The following is a 24,293-nucleotide window of genomic DNA, read 5'->3' on the forward strand; positions in this document are numbered from 1 at the left end:
AGCTCTTAGAACTCAACAAGAAGAAAATAAACAACGCACTTAAAAAATGGGCAAAAGATCTGAAGAGATACCTCACCAAAGAAGATATTCACATGAAAAACACATGAAAAGATACTCAACGTCATCATCGTCGTTACTAGGGACTTGCAAATTAAAACAACAATGAGATATCATCACTACGTACCCACAAGAATAGATAAAATCCAAAAAACCATGACGCCACCAAATGCTGATGAGGATGTGGAGCCACAGGGACTCTCATTCATTTGATAAGAATGAAAAAGTGCACAGACACTTTGGAAGAGCTTGGCGGGTTTTTTTGTGTTTTTTGTTTTTTTTTTAACTAAATATACCATATGATGGAACAATTGTGCTCCTTGGTATTTACTCAAACGAGCTGAAAACATATGTCTGCACAAAAACCAGCACATGAATGTTTATATCAGCTTTACTCATAATTGCCCAAAACTGGTATCAACCAAGATGTCCTCAGTCTGCGAGTGGAGAAGCAAACTGGGGCACATCAATAAAATGGAATATCATTCAGCAACAAAAAGAAATGAACCGTGAGGCCATGAAAAGACAAGGAGGAACATTTACTACACATTGCTAAGTGGATGAGCCAGTCTGTAAAAGGCTAGTTACTATATGGTTCCAATTCTATGATATCCTGAAATATGCTAAGTACAGGGGCAGCAGAAAGAAAGATTGGCTGCCAGGCTAGTTAAGAAAGGAATAGTCTCCTTTTCTGGAATATATATTTGCCTATCCAGGAAATCCATTTCTTTCACAAATTGTACTTCTGAGAAACTTCTCCATCTTATCCAAATTGCCAATTTATTGGTGAATTTATAATATCCTTTCATTATATTTTTAGTGTACGTAGGATCTGTAGAGATGTCCTTTTTTCCAGGCATATTGATCATTTGTTTGCTAGGGCCTTATCCACTAGTACACTGGTTTTTTAATTCATAGATTTCTGCTCTTACACTTCTTTCCTTTCTTCTACTTTCTTTAGGATTGAGATGAATATACTCCCTTTGATTTCAGTCATTTGAAATTTGATATTCTAGTTGTACTTGAGATAATGTGAATTCTGTGTCTGGGCAGTGTTCTATTTTAACGAGATCAAATGTGTTCATTGTGTTGTCCAGATCCTCTATATCTCTATTATTTTTTGTCTATTTGTTCTATCAGCTACTAAGAGAGGTGTAATAAAGTCCTTCATTATGGTTGTGGAGATGTTAATTCTGTCAATTTTTGCTTTACAATTTTAAAGTTATGTTATTGCATGCATACAGATTTATGATTGTGATATGTTTTTGTTGGATTGACTCTTTGATCTTTATCAAATGTCCCTTTTTTTTTTTTTAAATGCTTCTTGCCTTAAAGTCTTTGTCTGATATTAGCGTAATACCGCCAGCTTTTTGGGTCAGGTTTGTATGGTGTTACCCTTTCAATCCTTTTGTTTTCAGGCTTTCTGTGTTATTAAAGTGTGTCTCTTGTGAGCAGCATAAAATTAAAAACAAAAATCATTGAACAATTCTAGATTGAATTTTCCAGCACTTAAAAGATATCATTTCATTGTCTTCTGGCTTCCAATGTTTCTATTGAGAAGGGAGTTCTCAGTTTAACTGTTGATCTTTTGAAGATAAACTATATATTTTTTTCCTTTGTCTTTAAGATTTTTTTTTTTAAGATTTTATTCATTTATTTGACAGAGAGAGACACAGTGAGAGAGGGAATACAAGCAGGGGGAATGGGAGAGGGAGAGGCAGGCCTCCTGCGGAACAGGGAGCCCGATGCGGGACTCCATCCCAGGACCCCGGGATCATGACCTGAGCCGAAGGCAGACGCTTAACGACTGAGCCACCCAGGCGCCCCTGTCTTTAAGATTTTTTCATTACATTTTTCTCCCCCAGGAGTCTTACAATGAGGTGTGTGTGTGTGTGTGTGTGTGTGTGTGTGTGTGTTTAAAAAACTAAACTCCAGACTTTATAGGGATTTCATCAGTTTTTCCATTAATATCCTCTTTGTTTCAGGATCCAGTGTAGAATACCATGTTACATTTAGTTTTCAGGTTTCCTGTCTCCTTGGTTTTTGAGTTTCTCAGCCCTTCCTTGTTTTTCATGACACTGACTTCCTGGAGGAGTACTAGTCAGACTATCGTATAGAATGTCCCATAATCTGGATCTGTCTGGGATTTTCCTCATGATCAGATTGGGGCTATGGGATTTTGGGAAGACTATCAGAAGTGAAGTCCTCTTCTCGTGTGATTTTGTTTTTATCCTGTGTGAGATCTGCCAAGTTTATTCAATCTATGGGTTGATATGCTTCCTTGATTTTGGTCAATTGAATTTTGGCAGAAGAGGCACCGTGCCGGTTCCAGGCCCAGGCCCTAGGAGGCATCCTATGTCTCTGCTTACCCTTCTCGTGCACAAAGAGAGAAAGAGGACAACCCCCAAGAACTGACTGCTGCTGCTGTGTGTGCACTGGTTGATGTTAACGAAGCAACGAGCAGTTACTCATCGTGCAGCAAAATAACTGGGGGTCAAGAAATACGAGACTAACCAAGTTTTATTTGAAAATAATATTAAATTCTATTCGTTTATTCTTGGATATAGGTTTATCATGTAGTAGCCCGTTCACCCAACAAAAGACTATGGAAGGTATATGGCCGACCGCTCTCTGGAGCCTGGAGCACGTACAAATGGTGAGGACAGGGGAGGGATGGTGATACAGGGTGGGAGCCGGCTCTGTTCACTTCTCTCCAGTGGTGAGTGGTCCAGGCTGGGGTTCGGGGGCTCCTGTAAGCCCAGAACGTTTGGAGCCGGGTGAAGCAGGAGAAGGAGGGGACGGAGAGGCGCTGAGCAGGATACGATCATCTTCCATGGCTACCTTCTCCACCTGTACCGTCCAAATCCTGGTCCTCAGCCCTGCCCTCCCCCACTACCACCCTAGCCCACGTTTGCTTCCAGCTTCCAAACCACTCCAACCCGCCAGCTTTACGTTTTTGGCTCTCACGTCCTGTGACCCATTTCCCCCAGCCAGGCTCTCCCTCGACCCCTCCAGGATCCCGCCCAGACGCCAGAATGGTGCCAGTGAACTTTGGGGCTGGAAGCCTCTATATGCAATGTGCACCAGCCTAAGGCGTGACGTGGGAGCGGGAGTCACGGGGCCCAACCTGGGAGAGAAGTCGGCGAGGGCTTGGGGATACCCGTGCAACCCTCCTCCTAGCCTCGCCAAGGCCATTCCTCCTTCAGAGGGTAAAACTGACCACTCCTCACTCCCTCAGTCTCGGTTCTGCCTCAAGGGTGAATGAAGAGCATCCCAGAGGCCATGAGCGTGTCCCAGTGCCAGGCCGGGGGGGGGCGCTGGCGCTTAAGGGTGAGGCCACTCATCTGTACTGAGCACCAGCTATGAGCCAGCCACTGGGCCAGGTGCTTAGCGGACGATTTCTTTTCAACCCCTGAAGGTCTTAGTGCTGAGGATGTGGAGGCTCGGAGAAACTAATTCACTTCCTTCTGGTCACTGAGCTAGAAGGTAACCGAGCTGTTGAATCTATGCCTGCCCTGTCTCCCAAGGCTCTCAGATCCAGAAAGGGGCTCCTGAGAGAATATGTTCCAGGGGCTGAGTAGACAGGTAAAGTATTAGTGCTGTTTTTCAGAAGACCCAGGGAACTTGTGAGACACGGGGTGGGGGGGAGAGAGAGAGAGAGAGAGAGAAAGAGATGGGGTGGTACTGAAGGTCTGGGAAGAAATTCCTAGTCTTGTTACTACCACCTGAGCCCCAGAGTAGAGGGGACTGAACCCCAGATACAAAGGGCCCCCCAAGATTTTGACAGACTAAGGCGGGGGGTCCAGCCAAGCATTGGGAGAGGAGGCCTAAACCACACCCCAGAGCACCAGAGCCTCAGATCTTTCTAGAAAGGATCCTAGACCACACCAGTGGCCGGGGCCTCTGGAGGTCAGCTCATCCATCCCTCTCCTCTCTACCGTGAGGAATCTGAGGGGCAGTGTGGCCAGCCGCTCTCTCCCTAATGCCTGTGTCTTTCCTAAACACAGCCCGAGGGCCCAGAAACCACCAATCCCCTGCCCACTGTCCACTGCAGGGCCCATAGCAGGGCCTGATCCAACAGAGGGCCATCTAGTTCCCCAGAGGGAGTGAGACCCTCGAGGCCACCGTGTGGGGAGGGCCTCCCAGGAGGCTGCCTGCCCAGGGCTTCCTGTCCAGGCTGGTGAGGGCCCCACTAGGGCAGAGCTCCACTGAACGTCATGATGGGCAGGCAGAGGAGGGAGCAGAGGTCCGGCGGGGCCTGGGCTGGCGGGTCCGGGGTCCTCTGGGGTTGGGAGCGGAGGCTGCTCTTCTCTGGCTTGTAGCAAGGTGAGACCTCACACCTGTGGGGCAGGCGGGAGTAAGGGCAGGCCCCCCCATCCCTGCAGCTCCTTCCGGGGTTCTAGCACGCGGCGCAGAGGCGGGCCCCTTCCCTGGGCCCCCCTTCCTACCGGACCACACTCTGCAGGATCTTCCTCTCATCCTGGTCCAGGCACACGGCGAAGGGGCAGCCATTGGAGCCGATGATCTGCACCTTGTCCACTTTGATCTGTGACATGCTAATCTGGAAGCAAGGCCCCCATCAGTCCTCCCCGATCCCCGGCCCCAGAACCGCCAGCCCTCGGCGGCTCTCTGCCTCAGGCCACCCCGGCAGCAGCTCTGCGGGACTGACGGCCAGCTCGGGCGAGGGTCCGGCAGCCTCCGCGAGGCCCTGCCTCCTCTCCGGCCTCCACCCTCCCTGAGTCTGGAAGAAACAAGTGCCCCCAGGAGAAGTTCCCACGGCCCCACTGTGAGGCCCGGGGTCCCCAACACGGAGCCGTTCTGCGCGCACCCAGGGCTCCCCCGGCTGCCCGCCAGAGCCTTTGCACGCAGACACATCCGCCCGTAGGGCACCCCACAGTGTGTGCACCCCAAACCGCACCCCCAGCCTGCCTCCCCTCCCCACCCGCACCCGCGCATGCACGCACACAGGCGCCCACCCGTGCCAGGGTCTCCGGAAGGCACGACGGCGGAGAGGGGGGCGTCTTTACCTGGTTGAAGCCCTTCTTGGACTTGGGGTTCTGTCTTTTCACCACCTCTGTCAGGTTTAGCGTCAGGGCCTCCATGCTGGAGTCTGAGGGGCAGGGGCGGCTCAGGCCAGGCTCGGGGCCCTGCCACCCCGCCGCGCCCCGCCGCGCCCCTGCGCCCCCTCACCTAGCTCCTCCTGCTTCCGGCAGGCCTTGCTGAGATTGACCGAGGTGCACACCTTCTCCATGTTACTCCAGCGGCTTCGTCCACTGATGGCCCCCTGGAAACGCAGCCAGACCCTCTCAGCCGGAGGCCCCCGGGGCCCACCAGCCACAGGGAGCTGCCTGCAGTCGGCGCCCCCCGGGAAGCTCTCGCCGGCTCGCTTCTGCACCAAGAGCCCTCCGACTCCCGATCCCCTATAGACCCTGATGACTCTGGGGAGGAGCGTTAGGTCGCTGGCCTGGTCCATGGATCTGAGGGCACGAGAGCTCGGAGCACCCGCTCCCTCTGGTGGGCTCATGGGCGCCCCTCCCACACTCCGGCCCTCCAGATCCCCCCTTTCCCTTCCGACATGGCCCCCTCCCATGCACCCAGCCAGGCACGCCAGCCCCGTGGACGCTGGGCTCTCCCTCACTGTGCCTCTGGACCCCTCACCCTCAGCCCAGCCGCCAGGCCCAAACACTTCCCGGGAGCTGCTGAGCACATCCAGGGGGGGGGAGAGCACAGGGGGGGGGGGGGGCGCTTTGGAGGCCCAAGGGGAGAAGGATGTTCACCCCCTCCCCTCTGTCCAGGGGAGCCTGCTGCAGCCTCCCAGCTTAAAGACTGGGGCCCGGGCACATCGCGCGGGAGGGGCTGACTCTGGGTGAGGACGGGTCAGGAACGGGCCCCAGAGGGACAGGGGTCCCAAGCAGCAGTCTCACCTTGCTGTAAATAATCTGTAGTGTTAGAGGGATGGCCTCGCGATCACCATCGATGCCCAGACGCTTGCTGCCAGGACCTGGGCCACACGGGACAGACCTTCACTCCCTCTCGTTTCCGGTACCCCTCCCAGACCCCGGGGCCGCCACCTCCCGGGCCCCGTCTCCCCCGGGACTCAGGCAGCACCCACCCGAAGCCTTGATGGCACGCGTGGTGGCCGAGTGACCCAGCTCCAGGGAGTAGATGAAGATCTCTTTCATCTTCTCCCCGGTGATGAAAGTCAGCTGCAGAGGGCAAGGGCCGGCGTCAGTGGGGACCTCCCGGAGTGGCCCCCCGCCCCGGGGCTGCTGGCTGCAGGGGTGGGGCGGTGCCTGCAGTGGGGGGGTCCTTACCTCTGTCTGATAGACCTGCAGCAGCACTGGCCGGGCCGCGAAGCGACAGTAATACAGGAGCATGTCCGCCAGGATGGGCAGCTGGGCCGAGGAGCCGTCCAGGGGCCGGGGCTCCGCCTTCAGAGACTGCTGAGGGTGGGCGGCGGAGCCCGGTCAGAGGCACTGGTGGCCAGCGAGCGAGCGAGGGAGCAAGGGAACGTGAGGGCAGGAGACACGGACACACACACGTGTGGAGACAAGGCAGACCAAGCCAGGCAAGGGGGTGGTGGGATCAAAGCAGGACACACAATGGTCGGGGGACGACCCACAGCCCACCCTCACCGGACACCAGGGCCACCAGGGAGGGCCCTGGCCGAGCTGGACAAAGCCGGAGGAAGTGAGGAAGGGGGCTGAAGCCTAAGGTCCCCCGGACCCTGCTGGGACCCGCCGTGACACTGCCCTCGATTTGGGCTCAGTCGCACTTCTCACCCCAGTCCTCCCTGGAGGCCTCAAGCTGGATCCCCCAAAACCAGGGCCTCCGAGCAGCGCTGTGCGACTGCAGTTGGTGCCCCCCGCCCCCCCGGGGGCCACTCACCTGGCACAGGACTTCGGGGGGCAGGTGCATGAGGCCCAGCACGTTGCGCTCGTACCAGGGGTCGAGCATGCCGAGGTAGTGGGAGATGTCATTGGTGCTCTCCAGCTCCTGGGGCAAGGGGCGAGAGTCATTCCAGCCCCCCGGGGCCCCAGATGGCATCTGCAGCCCCAACCGTAGCTCCTCCCGGCCCTGAGAGAAGTCTGCGAATCTTTAGTCTGTGTCACACAGCAAAGCGCCGCCCCCACGTGCAGGGCAGGAGCTGCTCCCCAGAGCGAGGCTCAAGCGGGAGAAGGCGACTGCAGTCGCCTAGACACGGTGACTGCTCTTGGCAACCTCTCACCAGCCCCCGTCGGGTCACGGGACCTGCAGGTGCCCACTCTGCGCCCCCACTGCATGTGGCCCGGGGCTGGGGGCATACCGCAGGGCTGGGGTGCCTCGGGGAGTCTGGGGGGGGTGGGGGCGTCTGGCTGGCAGCGGGGGGGCAGGCGCTGGAGCCGGTCCCCTGGCTTCGCTTCACGGGCACGTAGAAGAACTGAAGCTTGAAGACCCGTGTGAGGAGCGGGCGGTTGTTCTCTAGCTGCCTGGTAAAGAAGAAGGCGAGGAGAGGAGTGGTCCCTCTCGGACCCTCAGCCCCGCCGCCCCGCCGCCCCCCCAGGGCAGAGCGAGGCCCCCGGGTCCGGCTCCTACCGCAGGTTGCTGTAGGCCCGAGCCACCTTCCCCGAAATCCGATCGGAGCCGAAGACCACGACGCGCAGTGTGGACGCCTTGGGGTCCTCGTCCCCGCTCAGGAAGGGCCGGCGGCGTTGGTGTCGCAAGGCGGGGGCCAGGAGCCAGCTGGGCAGCTGGGCGCTGAGCTTGGGCTGGGGCAGGGAGCGCGAGCGCTGGGCCCGCGTGGGGGGCGGCGGTGGCGGCGGCGGTGGCAGCAGGCCGTCCAGGGGGCTGCAGAGGCTCCCGGCCCGCCGCAGAGGCAGGCTCGAGCCTGAGCCCGAGCCGCCCTCCAGGGCCCGGGAGTCCCTCCGCAGCACCAGCTGGCTGGTGCTCTTGAAGAGTTTATAGATCCTGTTGAACTTCTGCCCAGGCCTGCGGTGGCCCCGGCGCTCCTGGCCGCCCGGCCTCTTGGGCCACTCGGAGGAGCTCTCCTCGCTGTCCTCCACGTAGCCGCTGTCCATGCCGTCCGAGAGGCCCGAGACGAAGGAGGTCAGCAGCTGCGGGGAGAGGGTGGGCCCCGAGGCCTGGGACGAGGCGAGGGACAGGGTGGAGTCGTGGAAGACCGCCGAGCTGGTGGAGAGCACGGAGTCCCTCTGGGCACAATGCCCGTCCGTTTCCAAGTCCTCCTCCTCTTCCTCCTCTTCCTCCTCCTCCTCCTGCTCCTCATCGTCCCCCAGGATCCCTGGCTGGAGCAGCTCCTGTTCCTTGAGCAGGATTTCCTGCAGGATGTCTGCAGGGAAGCCAGGGGAGGCACCGTCTGGGCATCGGGGTCCTTGAAACCCCTCTTGCACCCCCTCGGAAGGGGCGACAGGCTCAGACCAGCCGGAGGAGGAGGAGGGCGAGGGCAGAAGGAGGTGAAGTGCAGCCCAGGACTTGAGCACCGCCCCCTGCTCTGCTTAGAGCCTGCCCAGGCAGCCGGCGGCAGGACCAGGAAGCAGCTCCCCCCCCCCGCCCCACCCCAGGGGGTGCGGGGTGGGCGCCACGAGGGCCCCAGCCAGCTGCTTACCAAAGCTGTCCTGGTTCCAGCTGTACGTGTGACACCTGGCGACAGGGATGGGGATGGTGCGGAGCTGGCCAGGTTGGGCAGTGTCTGCTAGAACAGGGGGACAGGGGGTGAGGGCTGGAAGGCGCTCACAGAAGAGACCAGCGCCAGCCACACAGCTGGACGGGGCCAGGGCCGAGTGGGAAGCTGGCCAGCCTCTTTCCGCCCTCGGGGGTGGGGGAGCACCCGGATGAGGAGAGCCTGGGTCCCCCACGGGCGGTGTGGGGCAGAACCACCGGCCGACTTGGACTGCTCACCACCCGGGGAAAAGGCACCGCGCTCTCCCAAGAGCCTCACCTAACACGCCGGGGAAGCCAGCTTTCTGTCCCACCGCCTGCAGCCTGGTCCTGAGCCACTCCCGGGCCTCGGCTGCGTCCCCGATGCCAGAAGCTAGCTCCTGAGCTTCCGCAGTCTCCGTGAAGATGTCTTCGAGCTCGGCCAGGCTCTTGGACTGAAAGCCCAGGAGGAGACGGGCTCACGCCCCCGAACCAAGGCTTGGCTGCCCGACTCCTCGAGCTCCTAGGGTCTTCCCGATGGCGGCCGTGGCCCATCTCCTCCCCTGCCTCGGCACCCACCTCCCCCCACACCTGGCCGGGGGCCTCCCCAGGCCCCTCTTCTCAGGAAAGGCCCAGAGCCAGGGCACTGCCGAGTTGGGGGAGGGTCCTTCACAGCTCCCCGCCACGTCCCAGACAGGGGAGGGGGCTGTCCAGGGCCACAGAGCTAGGACTAGAAGTCAGGTCTTCCAGCTTCCCTCTACAGCCTGTTCCCAGCCGCCCGGCCCACGCCATCCTCAGAGGCTCCTGCCCAGCCCCCTGCCCAGGCTGCCACCCACCTCTGTCGGGATCCAGTGCCACCGAAACCTCTCAGTGTGGCCAGCCCTCCAGCCACTGCCCTGCCACGTCAGCCACGGTGACGCTAAGGCCCCGGGGCCCCAGGCACGTACCTGCAGCCTGCCGTGCAGCCCCGGGAGGTCACAGTGGGCCCCGAAGGTGGCCTGGAAGGCGTGCAGGAGCAGGGTAGTATAAGCGCTGTGGGGCGAGTGCCCGGGCGCGCTCAGCTTGTTGGCCACGGCGAGGAACTCAGCCTGCACCTCCACTGGGTTCAGCAACAGCACGGTGCTGGGGACACAGAGGGCAGGCTCTGGGGGGTGGGGACAGTGCAGCCCCTCACGTCTGGTGCCTGGCGGAGCTGCTGAGCCCCAACCCCCTGGCGGCTGAGGCCAGGGGAGAGGCAGGGGGCTGGCTCAAGGGTCCCAGGTCCAAGTGCAAAGCTTACGGTCTACTGAGTATTTTTCAGCCAGTGTTTTCAAAGGGCCTTTTGAAAGCGGGACTTCATTTTTACAAAAGGAACTTCACCTTAATTTTTATATCAGCATTTTTCCTACAGGACGTCGGAATGGATGGAAGGAGGACTCAAGAGGACTGCCCTCTCAGCGGAGGTCACTTGGAGCTAGGGGCTCATTTTGCAGGGGGGAGGGAGCCGGGCGGCCACATACCTGCACGCAGGCTGGCCTGGAAGTTCAGGCTAGGCGTCAAGGCTGCCTGTGAGCCTGCAGCTCACAGGGGGCCCCTTTTCTAACTCCCGAAAGCCATCACCCCAGCTAGCTTGTGAGGGGCTGGGAGCGGACTGTGTGCCTAGCCTCCCCACCCCCCCTCTCCCCCGCCTCTCCTCTCCTGGACCCTGGGCTCCCTCTCGGGGCCAGCCTTGACATTCTGTTCATCATGGAAAACTTCAGACAGACCCAAATGTTCAAAGAATCGTGAACCCCCCAAGGTGTCGATGGCTCAGTTAACAGCCACACGACTGTTCTCACTTCGCCCACATCGGCCCTCCGTCGCTGTGTTTTCTCGAAGTGTGTTGGAGACATCACAATATCCCAGCTGTAGAGACTTTGGTGTGAGCTGCTTGCACTGTCCCCCGCCCCCCCAGGCTCCGTGCAGAGAAGCAAGGTGAAGGCGGCCCTCCTGTCCCGTCTCTGCGGATGGCCGCCCCGGGTCAGGGCCCCCCCGGACGGGACCGGGCTCTATCAGAGTCCCCATCCTATAGGGGGGAAACTAATGTTGATTTCTCTATTTGTCAGAAAAAGGGGACAGGCTTGCACAAGCCGTCCCTGCCTGAGCCACTGTCCTCCACCGCGTGCTTGCTCACTCCTTCCACGTACGTGTGCTGAGCTCCGCTGTGTGCAGGACGCGACCAGCCAGGCGCATGCCCTCCCCCTGCATGCCTTCTGGGCACGTGTGTTCACCTAAAACTCATTTCAGTTCTGCGTGCGTGTGCGTGTGCGTTTGCGTGTATATGAACGTAGGCTTTCATATAAAATGCATTGTTTAGGGGTGCCTGGCTGGCTCAGTTGGTGGAGCATGCCGCTCTTGATCTCAGGGTCGTGAGTTCGAGCCCCACAGAACTCGGGCGTAGAGATTACATAAAATAAATAAATAAATAAAATAACATGCATTTTTTACTGTCGAAAAAGTTTGGAAAATGCTATTTTAGTAACAGGCAGAAAGACATCGTAGAAAGCACGTGGGCTTTTGAGTAAGACTGAGGCTTAAATCCCGGCTCAGACGCTTACTAGCTGTGTGACCATCGGGAAGTAATACTCGGCCTCTCTGACCTCCAGTTTCCCCATCTGAAAAGTGGGGGCAAAGTGAGGTCATGTGTGCCCAGGACCTGGCCTGATCGGTGCAGGTGGTTTTTAACGTTTGTTGTTTAAGTTTCCGAGCCATTTAGAACTCGGAGGAAAACCCCTCAGCCCAGAGAAACCACCTTATGTACAAAGCATCACCAACTATTCCAAGGCGTTCCTGGTCCTCTCGAAGACTGTTTGTTGGTGGCTGGGGTGGGGGGGTACAGTGTTGGACGGAAAACCAGATGCATGGGGCTGGGAGGGGGGACGGTGTGGGTTTGGGGATGGGGGAACCCCCCTCAAGAACACTCACATGGTGGAGCTGCGGTGACTTCTAATGGGCAGGCCCTGCTCGGCCCTCACCAGTCGCTGGTAGGTGATTCCTGTTGCCAAAACAAACAGAGTTGGTAGGTTTATCTGCAACTTCAGCAGTCATGGCCTTGGGCCTCCCCGTGGCCCCGCCCTGCCCGCGATGAGGCTCAGGCCCCATGCAGCTCTGCTCCCCGCAGACGGTGGGTGTACTACCTGAGGCTTTAGGGTGGCCAGCCTGCGGCTGCCCAGGGGTTCCCTGACCCTCTCTCGGCTCCCCCGAGCGTGTGTGGGCCCCCAGCTCAGTCTCCTCCAGCCCTCTGAGCCTCTGCCCAGCTTCCCACTGGCTCTCAGGGCAGCTCGCCCTCCCTGCTGCTGTCCCTCCCAGGCTGAGCCCTGCCTCTGCCCCCAATAAAAAAGTTAACCCTATGTCTATTTTGATAGGAAAGTCCCTGAAACTGGCTACCGCTATCAGGACCTGGGACGCCACCTGGTGGCCACTCGCGTGCATGACCGAGGCGAGCTCTCCTCCCCGCCCCCTGCAAGCCCCCCAGGGAAATGCTGTCGTGCAGACTTCTCTTGCTCAGTCTTCTCCTGACCCTCCTGTCTGTGGGATGGCTTCCAGCTCTGGGGGGAGTGAAGTGAGACCTTCCACCCCGCTCCTTCACTGCCCTGCCCACGGTCACCCCGACAGGACCAGACCCGCTCTGCCACGCCACTCTTCCTGGTGGGCCACATGCAGCAGAGACTTGTGGGCATCCACCCAACACCCATCCTCCTTCTTTACCAAAGGGACCCTGGGCACAGGGCAAGACGTCACATTTCTCAACCTCCCTTGCAGGGGTTGGGTGGGGCTTCTGGAACACCCCTTTCTGCAACCCCCGCTTTCCTCCTTTCTGTTAACTGGAATAGGGCCATGAAAGCCGGAGCTCCTGCAGCCATTAGACCACAAAGTGGCATTAAGACCGATGTTCCCTGCTAAGGATGGTGGAGCAGAATAAAAGGAAAGGCCTGGTTTATTTTTATTTTTTTTTTAGATTTTATTTATTTACTTGAGACAGAGAGAATGAGAGAGAGAGAGCACATGAGAGGGGGGAGGGTCAGAGGGAGAAGCAGGCTCCCCGCCGAGCAGGGAGCCCGATGCGGGACTCGATCCCGGGACTCCAGGATCACGACCTGAGCCGAAGGCAGTCGCTTAACCAACTGAGCCACCCAGGCGCCCCCAGATTGTTTTTTTTAATGGTTCTTTTTTTTCTTTTTTTAAGAATTTATTTGAGAGAGCGAGCAAGCGAGAGGACCACAAACAGGGGGAGGGGCAGAGGCAGAAGCAGGCTCCCTGCCGAGCAGGGAGCCCGATGCGGGACTCGATCTAGGGACTCCAGGATCATGACCTGAGCCGAAGGCAGTCGCCTAACCAACTGAGCCACCCAGGCGCCCAGGAAAGGCCTGGTTTAGAATGTTAGTGGGACTCCTGTGCCAACTGTGGACTGCCTTCCACTGGACTTTTTTTTTTTAATAGAAGGAAAAAAATAAACCCTTATGAGTTTCTACCAGCCTTATACTGGGTGGGGAGGGGTTTCTGTTATGGGCAGCCAGCTTACTTCTGATCCCACCCCGTGATTTCTGGAACAGCGGCTCCCCACTCCTTTCCCTACATCTCCCCCTGTGACTCCGTGATACAAGAAATACATTATGTGGTCGTAATGTCCTCTTTCAGTTCCAGGATCCTATCAGGGTCCCACACTGCATGGACTTATTTCTCCTTAGCCTCCTCCACCTATAACGCTTCCTCAGTCTGTCCCGGTCTTCCGTGATCTTGACCCAAGTGTCCTGATTGGTTCCCGCAGAATGTCCCTCGATTTGGGGTGTCTCATGTCACCCCAGGATTGGAGTGATGCAAGAATCTTTGACAAGAATACCAGAGAAGTGATGTTATGTCCCTCCTAACTACTGTTTTTCAATCATTAAAATCTCTTTCACTGATGTTGTGTCATCAAATACTCAAATTTTTAAATGTTCTCTGTATTTTTTTTTTTTTTTTTTTGGACAGACCACTTTTGGTCAGTGATAATTAAGACTTTGAAAGGTAAGGAGTAGATTTCAATTATAATGTTTTTCCCTGCCAGTTGCGTCTCTCACTTTGGGTTCTTATCAAAGTGGGACTTGCAAATGGCATCCGAAATGGGTGTAGTCTGTGGGACTGAGCTCTTAACCCGTGGGGTCTGCGTTAACTCTGGGTAGCTAGTGTCAGAACCGAGCCGGGTATTGGGACACTCAGGTGGTGTCTGGAGAGCTGGAGGACTCGTGGTTGTCTGGGGTGGGGGGGAAACCTATGCATTTGGTGCCAGAGCGTTCTTTGAGGAAAGGCCCTACCTGCTATTCAATGATGCTTGACTTTCCTTCAAGGGATCTACACCTTTTATTCCATAATCAGAGACAAGAAAAGTATGAAATGCAAATGTCTCTGGTCAGTAATGTCCCGAGAGAAACTTAGGGCCACTGAAGATTATTCAGAATTCACCTGCCACCAGTTGATGAGCCAAAGTGACGGAATCTAGGTTTGTACCTGCTTCGACAGAAGGTCGAAGGGTCGAAGGCACCAAGTGAAAGGAAAAGCGGCCGAGATTGCCCAGAGAGGAACGTGCTGACAAAATGGCAGCTGGGACAGCCCCGGGTTTTCCCGTCACACGCAACTCCCGGCCTATGCCTCCTGGCAGAAAGAGCTTTATGCAAATGTGAGAATAGGTTTCTGGAGTCAAAGGATATGGCTTTCGGGGATCAAACAGACATAGGCTCAAGGGGTAGAGCTCTTGTCAGCTCTGTGAGCGTGGCCAAGCTACCTACCTGTCTAGGCTTCAGGTTCATCCTCTGGAAGATGGGAATAAACTATATACCCAAAGGGGTGTTCTGAGGACAGGGGAGACCAACCCTTAGCAGCGGTCAACGCATGGGAAGCCCACGGGAGATGCAAACATCAGCAGCATCATCAAAAATTACAGTCCTACTTTTGACAGGGAGGCTCAGAGAGCTTATATAACCTGTCCAAGGTCATCAGCTAGGAAGTGACAAAGCAGAGGTCATACCAAGGCCCGCGTTCCCTCTCTCACACCTGACTCCATAACGTGGGCAAGACACATTAAACTTCCCTGAGTCTCGGTTTTCACCTGCATGAAATGGGGGGAATACTGCTTTTCCCTCTGCCCAGAGGGGCCGAGGTCTGGGCGGAGAGCAATCAGCGTGTGCTCTGGAAACTGTCCTGTGACTCCCGGATGATGCTCACTGTCGCCCCTCACGATTACGGATCTGTCCTTTGCAGGCAAGTACTGTGGTCTACGCAGCCGTGCGGGGGGCTCGGAGCAAATACTCAACAAACATGTGGGCTGAACCCAAGAGGGCTGTGGTGGGCGGGAGCCGGCAGCACTGACCTGAGGCTTCCTGCCACCCCCAGACGAGAGGTGGGGGGGCCACCCGACAGGGGTGGAGCCAGGAAGAAGGGGGAGGCCCGAACGCTCGATAACCTGCCCACTTCCTCTGCCCACCCAGCCACATCAAAGCGGGATCAACTGTTTCGCTCGTCGCTATGGCAACTGGCTCCCTAAGGCTCCACGGGTGGAGGGCCCGGCTCCCCAGGTCCCTTGTCAGGACCTGTGTCTTCGGTACCACTGCCCAATCCACCAGCGACGCGAAGTCCACGGAGGCCAGCATTAACCCTCACGGGGCTCCGAGAGGGAGGCGTTGCTATGCTGCTATTCTACGGATGAGGAAGAAAAGCTCCTATAAATGAAATAAAGGTCTGCCACCCCACCACGGCCTCATACCAAGTACTGGTAACCACTACGTGATTCAGCCTCGGCTTCCCCTCCAAGGGCTCATTCCGTGGCCTCCGTTCCAGCCTCCACCCCGCTGCCTCCCTCAGCAGGGAGAACTGGGGATGGGGACACTCTGCAAAGAGGCAAAAATATTCGCCCGGGCGGTAACAGAAGCTCGCTAGGGCGCTTTCTAACAAGCCTACTTCGGGATCATGTAGGAAAGGGTAATTTAGCTTAATTTACCAGTCGCCCCCGACGAGGGCTGAGGTTCTGAGAAGTGAGAGGTGAACCCATGGGTGTGAGACGATTGAAGGGATTTTTGTTCGGTCGAAAAGCGCACCCCACAGGTTACGGCGTGACCCCCCTCTACGATATTAACTCATTTCGCATCTAATTCTGCAATCTTACTCCGGCTTATGGAGAAACTTCTATCAGGCTCTCAGACCCTCCTTTAAACCAGCTCTGCCATCTCGCCGGTTCCGTCGGTAACGAGCGCAGCGTCTTTGACGAGGACTCGCTACATGTTCATCCGGGTGAGGGTGGTTTTTCTTAACTGTTTGAAAATAACTGATGTGCGAAAGGGTCCGCGATTTCCTACTTCGGTTCTGCTTTCCCTGGAAGAGGACGAGTTCCTAGCACAGGCAGTCTCTCCACCCGGGTGTTGGCCTTCTCCATCACCAGGACATCCGAGGTGTCACACGGTCCCCGGGGCAATGTCGAGGGGAAGGCTCTCAGCAGGAGTGACCGGGCTTCCCGGGGTCCTCTACTCTGAGTCCAAGAGCCCTCATCCCATCAACGGCTCCCATTGTTGCTCTGCCTGGCTCTTGTCCCCCAGGCTTGGAACCCCCCCGTCCCAGTGTCAGGCCCTCACCCTCCACAGCCCACCCTCCATGCTCACTGGGCTGCCCAGAACAGAGTCCCCGCTCAGCTGCCCGCTCCCCAAATATCTCAAGGCATAGCGTGCACTCAGTGGAGAAGAGCCAGCTGCTTCTACCTGACATTGGGAGGCGGTCTTCCTGCGTGCAGGTGACAGCTTCCCCCAGCCCTACATCTCCCGCCCGTACCCATTTCAAAGTAAGAAAGAGTCACTTGGATCTTTGCTTAGCCACTGAAGGCCCTGCCAAGGTATCTGCAGTTTGAATCCGTCCTGCCTACATTATAGAAAGGAAGAAAAGCTTCGCCTTCTTGTTAAAGGAATTCTGGTCACCAGCAAGAAGCCCAGACGCAATGCAGATCCGTTGGTTTGTGGGAGGAGTTGGAAGGAAGGGAATGGAAGAGATTAACCCTGAACTGAACTGGTTCACCTAGCGCACCTTGCAAAGTTAAGACTGGCAAACTGTCTATTCATCACGTGCCTGAGCACCTGTCCTCATCCAGCACCTTCTCCTCAGGGCCTTCCTGGTTTCCTAAATTCTTTTTTTTTTTTTTTTTAAGATTTTATTTATTTGAGAGAGAGAGAATGAGAGAGAAAGAACACATGAGAGGGGATAGGGTCAGAGGGCGAAGCAGACTCCCTGCCAAGCAGGGAGCCCCATGCGGGGCTCGATCCAGGGACTCGATCCAGGGACTCCAGGATCATGACCTGAGCCAAAGGCAGTCGCTTAACCAACTGAGCCACCCAGGCGCCCTGGTGGTTTTCTAAATTCTTGCACCCAAGTCTCTACCATGCAGTGAGGTCCCAGGAACAGGTGGGCTTTGGGGCCCGCCAACCCTAACCTGTGCCGGGCTCTGCGCCTTTGTAACCGCAGACGGCTGTTGGGAGAAGACAGACCCACTGATTGGCTGGGAGGAGACAGCTAGGCTGACTGTTTGGGGGAGGGCAGCTCAGCTGATTGGCTGGGAGGAGACAAATCAGATGATTGGGGAAGGAAGTCAGGAATCCCTGCAAAGGAATTTACACACACAGCTTCAGTCCTGAGCTCTCTAGGGTTCTAGGAATTGCTGGGGAATAAGATTTGGTACTCCGGTCCTGTGTGTGTTCAATGTGTATGATGAGAACTAAGTGCTGTGGGCACTAAACAGGGTCTGGTACCTGTACAAATTTTAAAAGAGGAAAAAAAAAAACAAAACCCAAAAATGAGATTTATAATATACATAGTATTCTGGCGACCTGCTTTTTAACTCAGCAAGTGACTCGACATCTTTTGCCCTCGGTACCTCTGTATCTATATCTTTAATGATTGAATAGCTATATAAAAGCTTTAAATTTTATGCTCTCAAATCTGTCTGCCTTATCTTTTATCATTTTTGCCTGGGGGAGGGGGTAGCCGTTTGGTATCTCTTCTCTACTCTAGGTGGTTCATGTAACCTACTTCTCTTCTACTACATTCGTGGTCTCGTTTTCCACACTTCCAACTTTTAATCTACCTGAAATTTATTTTATGTTTGAGATAGAACTCTTTTTTTTTTTTGAGATAGAACTGTAACTCAGTTTTAGTGGTCTTTCAATGGTCCTGATACCATTTATCAAATGACCGATTTGATTCATCACTGGTTTCAGGATGTCACTTGGTCATATAACAAATCTTTATATATTTAACCTGTTTCTAGCCATTCTATGTTGTTCCATTAACCTATCTATTCTTATACCAGCAGTGCACTATTTTATTTTTTTTATTTTTATTTTTTTAAGATTTTATTTATTTATTTGAGTGAGAGAATGAGAGACAGAGAGCACAAGAGGGAAGAGGGTCAGAGGGATCAGGGAGCCCAATGCGGGACTCGATCCCGGGACTGCAGGAGCCGAAGGCAGTCGCCCAACCAACTGAGCCACCCAGGCGCCCCAAGAGTGCACTATTTTAATACCTATAGCCTTATAGTTATGGTTACAACCTTCAAAGACCTAGTATGGGAAATACCCCATTCTCCTCCTGTAAGAATGCATCAATACATACATGATAAATGCATAAGTAAATGTTACTGGAGAGCATTTATTCTTTCAGACAGACTTTATCTATTTTGGTAAATTTTAAAAGATATGGTTGGTATTTTTTTTTTATCATACTTGTATTTATTTCTATAACACCTGCTGTTACTACAATACTGACTCAATCTGGCAACACATCTCTTAAATTATTTACCCTTAAGTTTGTTTCTCTATGTAGGTAATTCACATATCTCTTACTTCTTTTATATGTTTAGTTGCTATTACAGATGTTTTTTCCCCCCCATCACTATGTTCCCTTACTGGTTAATGCCATTAGCTACCTGTTTACTAGGTCTGTCAGTTCTTTGGGTGATTCTGTTAGTCTTGACAGATAAGCAATTGTTTGATCTCTGCATAATTACAATGTTATCTTCTCTGGAAGAAGAAATATTCTTTATTTTTGCCTTTTTGCCTAGGCAAAATCCCCATAAGCACAAGGAGGAAGGTTACTGACTTAAATGGAAATGCCTCTAGCATTTCACGGTGGGCTGTAAAGAATACTGCCACGTGTTAATAGTATCCATATATTAGAAGAGTTTTGAATATTAGGGATGGATGCTGACTTTTATCAAATGTGTTAAGGGCATCTATCAGGATGTTTATGTGACGTTTTTTCTTTGAGCTACTGACATTGATGAATTACTCTCTCAGGCCACCTTGCAGTAAATCTTACCTACTTAGGTTTTCTCTTGCTCTAGAACAGTTTGCTGGGCCCTCATTTTCGTATTTATTAGAGCACTTGCAATTTTTCAAGAATTCCTCCTTTCCAGACCCCACGTGTGAAAACTTGGCCCCAGGCCCTTGTCCATACCTGTCATGGCGCCCATCAACCCGTCCATTCCTAGCCCCGGTCACTCCCCTGACCAGAACTGAATCGATCCACACACGCATTTCCCCATTTGCTCCTGAGGCAAAGAGGACAAGCAAAGGCCTCTTGTCAGTATTGCGGGGGCCCCTCTGTCTGACCTGGGCAGTCTCGGAGACGCTTTGGCAAGCCAGAGCACAGGCACAGACCATGCAGTGGGGTCTCCTTGCCTTGAACCCCTGCTCAGCTTCCCCTAAGAATTCCTCCTTGAGTTACCGCCTGTGTTCACTTCTGTCAGCCATCGGATCCTTTGCGCACCATGAAGGCCCCACGCGCCTGCCACACCAACACTCACCTGGGGCCTTGAGTTCAGCATCGATGAAGGTGAGCAGCTCCTGGTAGATGCTGCAGTAGGGAACAGGCCAGGTCAGGAACCGGTGGTAGGTTCTGGCTGCTTTCAGAAGGAGATCTGAATCGGGTGGGAAGTGTGGCGTCTGGATGGAAAGGGAGCAGCGAGCAGAGAGGTCTGGGTGAGAGAGAGCTCACTGATATTCCCGAACAGACCCTGCTCCTTTCTGGAACGTGCCACAGAAGGCACTCTGTTCCTGGCGGCAGGGCGTCCCGGGACAAGGTCAGAAAGAACCGGAAGTTACCACTGGGAGTGAGTTACGGGTGGGCAAGATGGCACCCGGGGGGGCCCAATTACTGTAAGGGCCATGATTTCACCACACATAATACCCAGTACGTAAGAGCGCCTCTCTGAAAAGCTGTCACCGGGGAGGTCAGCCTAAGGGTGCGATTGCTACCACTCGCTTGGGGGAGTGGTCTTCAGTGCCTGAACCACCTCTATTTATACATCCCCACGGGAGGCAAAGGTCTATGCTTGGAAGTGGACTGGCTCCCGCGTAGGTGCGGTCATGGGGTGCCACCGGCCTGGTGAAGACGGGATGCTCACACCGGGGGAACTGACTCCTGGGGTACAGAATGGGGTGGACCGAAAATCTCTCAGCAGGACCTGCGTCACGCCTCGTGAACAGGCCCTCCACGGGAACCCGGAGGTGCCAGGCACCGTGGCGTCCTGCATGGAGTTCTGGAGGCCTCTCACGGGGGCCGCTCGGAAGCCATCAGAGGGCTGACACCTGTTTCAAGGGTCCCGGCTTGTCTCTGGAGGGGTGAGGCCGCCCCTCCGGGGCCCCTCCCGCCTCCCCCTGCTGGCGGGCGCTGGAACTTACGCAGAGCACAGTGGAGTAGAAGAGCAGGGCCAGGGGGGCGAGAAGGTCATAGGTGCCCTTCTCTTGGACCTGTGGACAGGACAGGAGAGGAGCGTGAGGCTCATCACAGGTGCAGAACGGAGCAGCGCTTTCTCGTTCTGTCCTTTCTTTTCTTTCTTGCTTCTGGGGAAAAGTAATGTAAGCACTAGGCAAAAATTTGGGAAATACAAGGTAAAAAAAAAAAAAAGCCCTCACAATATCCCCCCTCCAAAAGCGACCACAGCTGATGTCGCAACGATTCTCCTGACACCATTTCTCCTCTACGTATTTTCCTCTGCAAACGTGTAAATCATAGTGTGTATATTTTTACTCCTCATGCTTCTTACCTGTTATTATTATTACAAATGAATTTCTGTTTTGCTACATCATCTCTAAGACCGCCTTTTCCCCCGCTCCTAGTAATGCAGTTCCTTTTTATTTCTGTTATAAAGATTTTTTTTTTAATTTGTGGTATTTTTTTTTTTTTAAGATTTTTTAATTTATTTGAGAGAGAGAGAGCAACAGAGAGCATGAGCAGTGGGGGGAGGAAGAAGCGGGCTCCCTGTTGAGCCAGGAACCCAACATGGGGCCCGATCCCAGGATGCTGGGATCATGACCTGAGTCAAAGGCAGACGATTAACCGACTGAGCCACCCAGGTGCCCCTGTTGCGTATCTTTTAATTTTATAGATTTTTTCCCTGAAGTCCCGATATTAGAAGTGTTCAGTTTTTTTCCCTTATAGGTTTTTGCTTTGGCATGCAAGCATCATGTAAATATTCATATCTTTTTTCTTCTTTTCTCTGAAGCTTCGTTTTCGTAAATGTAAATCTTTAATCCACTTAGAATGCCATCTGCTGTATGGTATGCGCTAGGAAACGCACTCTGAATTTTTCCAAATGTTTAGTCAATTTTCACTAAACCATTTAATAAATCTTACTGATGCAATTTTTTTGTACCTTAAAATTTGTTTATGCCGTTGGACAATGCCCATCTTTTTATTACCTGCATAATATTTCTTCTGCTAGACCTCCGTCATTTATTAGCTTCATTTTGGACATTTGAGATTATCTTATCGTCCGGCTGTTTTAAATCTTTTTGCAATGCACATTACTCTATGCACATTACCTTTTTCCATAATTTGGATTACTTCTCTAGGTTCGAGTTCAAGAAGTGGGATCAACGGGTCAAAGACGATAAACATATTTCTGATCTTTGAAGCTCATTGCCAAGTTGCTTTCCAGAAGGATGGTGCCAATTTTAATATGCCATACTTGTATACAAAAACACGGGTTCACTCTACCCTTCCCTGCATTGCTCGTTATAATTTTTTTGCTAATTTGCTAGGCAAAGACTGTCTCATTACGGTTTTAATTTGCATCTGTTTTACTGTAACTGAGGCAACATTTTTTCCATATTTTTTTCCAAGGTCTACGTATTCTTCGGTGCATCATCCCTTTGACCCACCCACCAGACTACATACGCACGTGATTTAGAATTCTTTGGTCAACATGCTAAAGGTCTCAGCCCCTTCTGGAACTCGTGGGCGTTGAAGATGCAGAGAAAGTCCCACCATCTGTGCTGGGCTCCACAGGCTCAAATTGAGAATTCTCCTTTTCTTTACCCTGAACAGACCACGTGTCCAATACACCTGCTGCCCCATCCGTTCTACAAGTCCTCCCCTATTGTTACAAGGTAGTTGATATTTGCGTTTATAAAGTTTATAAACCCCAAAGGTGGTTTAGCTTTTCTGAGTTGGTCTGCTTGTGATCAGGGTCTAACAGCACTAGGTAAATGGTGGGACCAGAACTGGGACCTTGGGCGTCTTGATAAAACAAGACTTTCCAGGGACAGCCGAGACAGTCACATGTCCTCCAACTCAGTCATGTATTTAGAAAGAAAGAAAGAAAGAAAGAAAGAGAAAGAAAGGGAAAGAAAGAAAGAAAGAAAGAAAAAGAAAAAAAACTTAAGAATTCCTTATACGAGAGCCAGCATCCTCTGTAGGGATTCCCAGCTGTTCTGGAAGACCAGCCCAGCTGAGCCTCAAACACACCCCTCTTCTTAGTCATAAAAGCCTATTTATTATGGACCTGCTCTTAGACAGGGTCTCAGTTTAATCACTTTTCTCTTCTGTGTCTACTTTTATGGATCTTTTCAAGGAAAGGAATTCGGGAGAGCTTCCCCCCTCCTTTCTAGTCAGAAACCTTCAATCCACAAGCAGTGCTGGAACAGAAAAGTCAGGGGTTCCCAGTGCCTTTGCCAAGCCCCACGCCGGGCCAAGCACCCCAGAACCGACACTCCGTGGGGACCTTTCCCTTGCGTCTTCGGTCCCCGGCCGGCGCTCACCTCTCGGGTTTTCTGCAGGATCTGCTCCAGGAGGATGAGGAAGTGGCCTGGGTCCCTGCTGACCAGCTCCTGCAGGCTCCAGCAGTTGAGACACAGGCCAGCTGGAAAGGCAGAGAGGTGAGTTCAGCTCAGGTTTGGAGAGCAGCGGGAATCCCCGCGGGGATTGCACGGGGGCACTCCTTGCTAAAGTAAGAGTCTGAGAAAACTCTGGATCAACAGTCATCTCTGTCATGCCTCATCGAGACAAGTGTCTTAGTCCTGCAAGAGACACAGAGATGGGCCGGGAAGCTACGGTTCTTCCACAGCCTCCCCTGTCCCCGCTTTCCCACAGGGGTGCTGGAACCTGCAAGGTGCAGAGAAGGAGCGCAGAGGCAGAGAGTGCTGGAAGGAGGAGGAGAACAGCCGCGGCTCCCGCGGGCCCCACAGAAGCAAGAGCAAGGCTCTCCTGGCCGTGGGGCTTCCCAGGACTGCGGGGCAGGGGAGCGCAGGAAAGGGGTAAGGTCCATGCCTTTATCTCTTGAAAGCCCGAGTGAGCACTTGGTCATTCTGTAACTTCCCCAGACTTCCTTCCTGTGTCGGTCTCTGTTTCCCTGCAGTCAGCAAGGGCAAACCCCTAGAAATTAAAGGCGTGGTCATGGGGGCCCGTGTGCGCGTGTGCGTGTGCGTGTAGTGGAGGTCAGAGCAGTAGGGGCGAGGCGGGAAGGGAACCAGCCGTGAGTTTCGTGGAACTTGAGCTCCGCGCGCCTTCAGGTGCACCAGCTCCTTTCAAGGTTGGGGAGACCCTAACAGTGTTTTCATGTGGACACGGGGTTTTGTAAAATTGGCCAAAGTCAGATATTTTTGTCTTCTTTTACTTAATGATGCCCCTCCACACACACACTCCATTCTATATGCTTAGGCTCCGTCAAACCCTAGGCAGGAAGCAAACTACCATTTACTGAGCACCTACTGTGTGCCCATAAGGTGCTATGCTCTTGCATACACTCTGCCCCACGGAGTCTCCCATCCTCCCTTCAGGAAGTGGCCCCTGTTGTCGCTACTCTCACTTTATGGCCGAGGCAGGTGGGGTTCCTGGGAGGTTAAGCGACTTGTGTGAGGTGATAGCAACCAGAGAGAGGCAGTTTTAATCTACATCTGTGTAATCCCAAAGACCAAGGAAAGCCTCTCAGAGGAGGTGACACTTGGGCTGAGACCTGGATGAGAAGGAGCCAGCTATGTGCTGTTCCAGGCAGCAAGTGCAAAGGTCCTGAGGTAGGAAGGAACCAGGGAAGGAACCAGGTGAGTTCAAGGAGCAGTGGCTACCTATCTCATGGGATAGTTAGAGAGGCAAGTGAGACATGGGAGGTGCACAATCTCAGAAGCATGAGAAATTATTACAAGTAGGCACCAGTCTTCAGAGATGCAACTGCCCCAGGCTGCAGATAAGCCCATTTCTCAGTCCTGGGAAACATGGAAGCCTCCCGCTCCCTGAAGCTCAGCTGACATGCCCCCTTGTCCTGCAGGGAAAAAGGAGATGGGGTTCTGGAAGGA

The 24,293-nt window shown here is 54.0% G+C and overlaps 1 protein-coding gene across 4 annotated transcripts in view; it reads right to left on the reverse strand.

Annotated features, from left to right (window-relative positions):
• Positions 1–2,607: 2,607 nt before the first annotated feature.
• The window catches only part of PIK3R5 (phosphoinositide-3-kinase regulatory subunit 5), a 64,336-nt gene continuing 42,650 nt past the window's right edge, over positions 2,608–24,293 (reverse strand). For 3 of the 4 annotated variants that reach the window (XM_034989589.1, XM_034989587.1, XM_034989588.1), the window contains 17 exons: positions 22,764–22,864; positions 20,403–20,471; positions 19,526–19,664; positions 11,635–11,704; positions 9,639–9,813; positions 8,993–9,146; positions 8,660–8,743; positions 7,633–8,383; positions 7,364–7,526; positions 6,946–7,053; positions 6,372–6,500; positions 6,170–6,263; positions 5,982–6,058; positions 5,248–5,341; positions 5,085–5,167; positions 4,506–4,618; positions 2,608–4,397 (listed from right to left, as the gene is read on the reverse strand). In XM_034989589.1, coding sequence (XP_034845480.1) covers positions 4,250–4,397; positions 4,506–4,618; positions 5,085–5,167; positions 5,248–5,341; positions 5,982–6,058; positions 6,170–6,263; positions 6,372–6,500; positions 6,946–7,053; positions 7,364–7,526; positions 7,633–8,383; positions 8,660–8,743; positions 8,993–9,146; positions 9,639–9,813; positions 11,635–11,704; positions 19,526–19,664; positions 20,403–20,471; positions 22,764–22,864 — 2,552 coding nt within the window. In that variant the 3' untranslated portion in view covers positions 2,608–4,249. The remainder of the gene's footprint in view (positions 4,398–4,505; positions 4,619–5,084; positions 5,168–5,247; positions 5,342–5,981; positions 6,059–6,169; positions 6,264–6,371; positions 6,501–6,945; positions 7,054–7,363; positions 7,527–7,632; positions 8,384–8,659; positions 8,744–8,992; positions 9,147–9,638; positions 9,814–11,634; positions 11,705–19,525; positions 19,665–20,402; positions 20,472–22,763; positions 22,865–24,293) is intronic. The other variant, XM_034989590.1, reaches the window with a different exon arrangement.

Source organism: Mirounga leonina, unplaced genomic scaffold (assembly GCF_011800145.1).
Source record: "Mirounga leonina isolate KUSES-001 unplaced genomic scaffold, KU_Mleo_1.0 Mir_488, whole genome shotgun sequence".
Taxonomy (NCBI): domain Eukaryota; kingdom Metazoa; phylum Chordata; class Mammalia; order Carnivora; family Phocidae; genus Mirounga; species Mirounga leonina.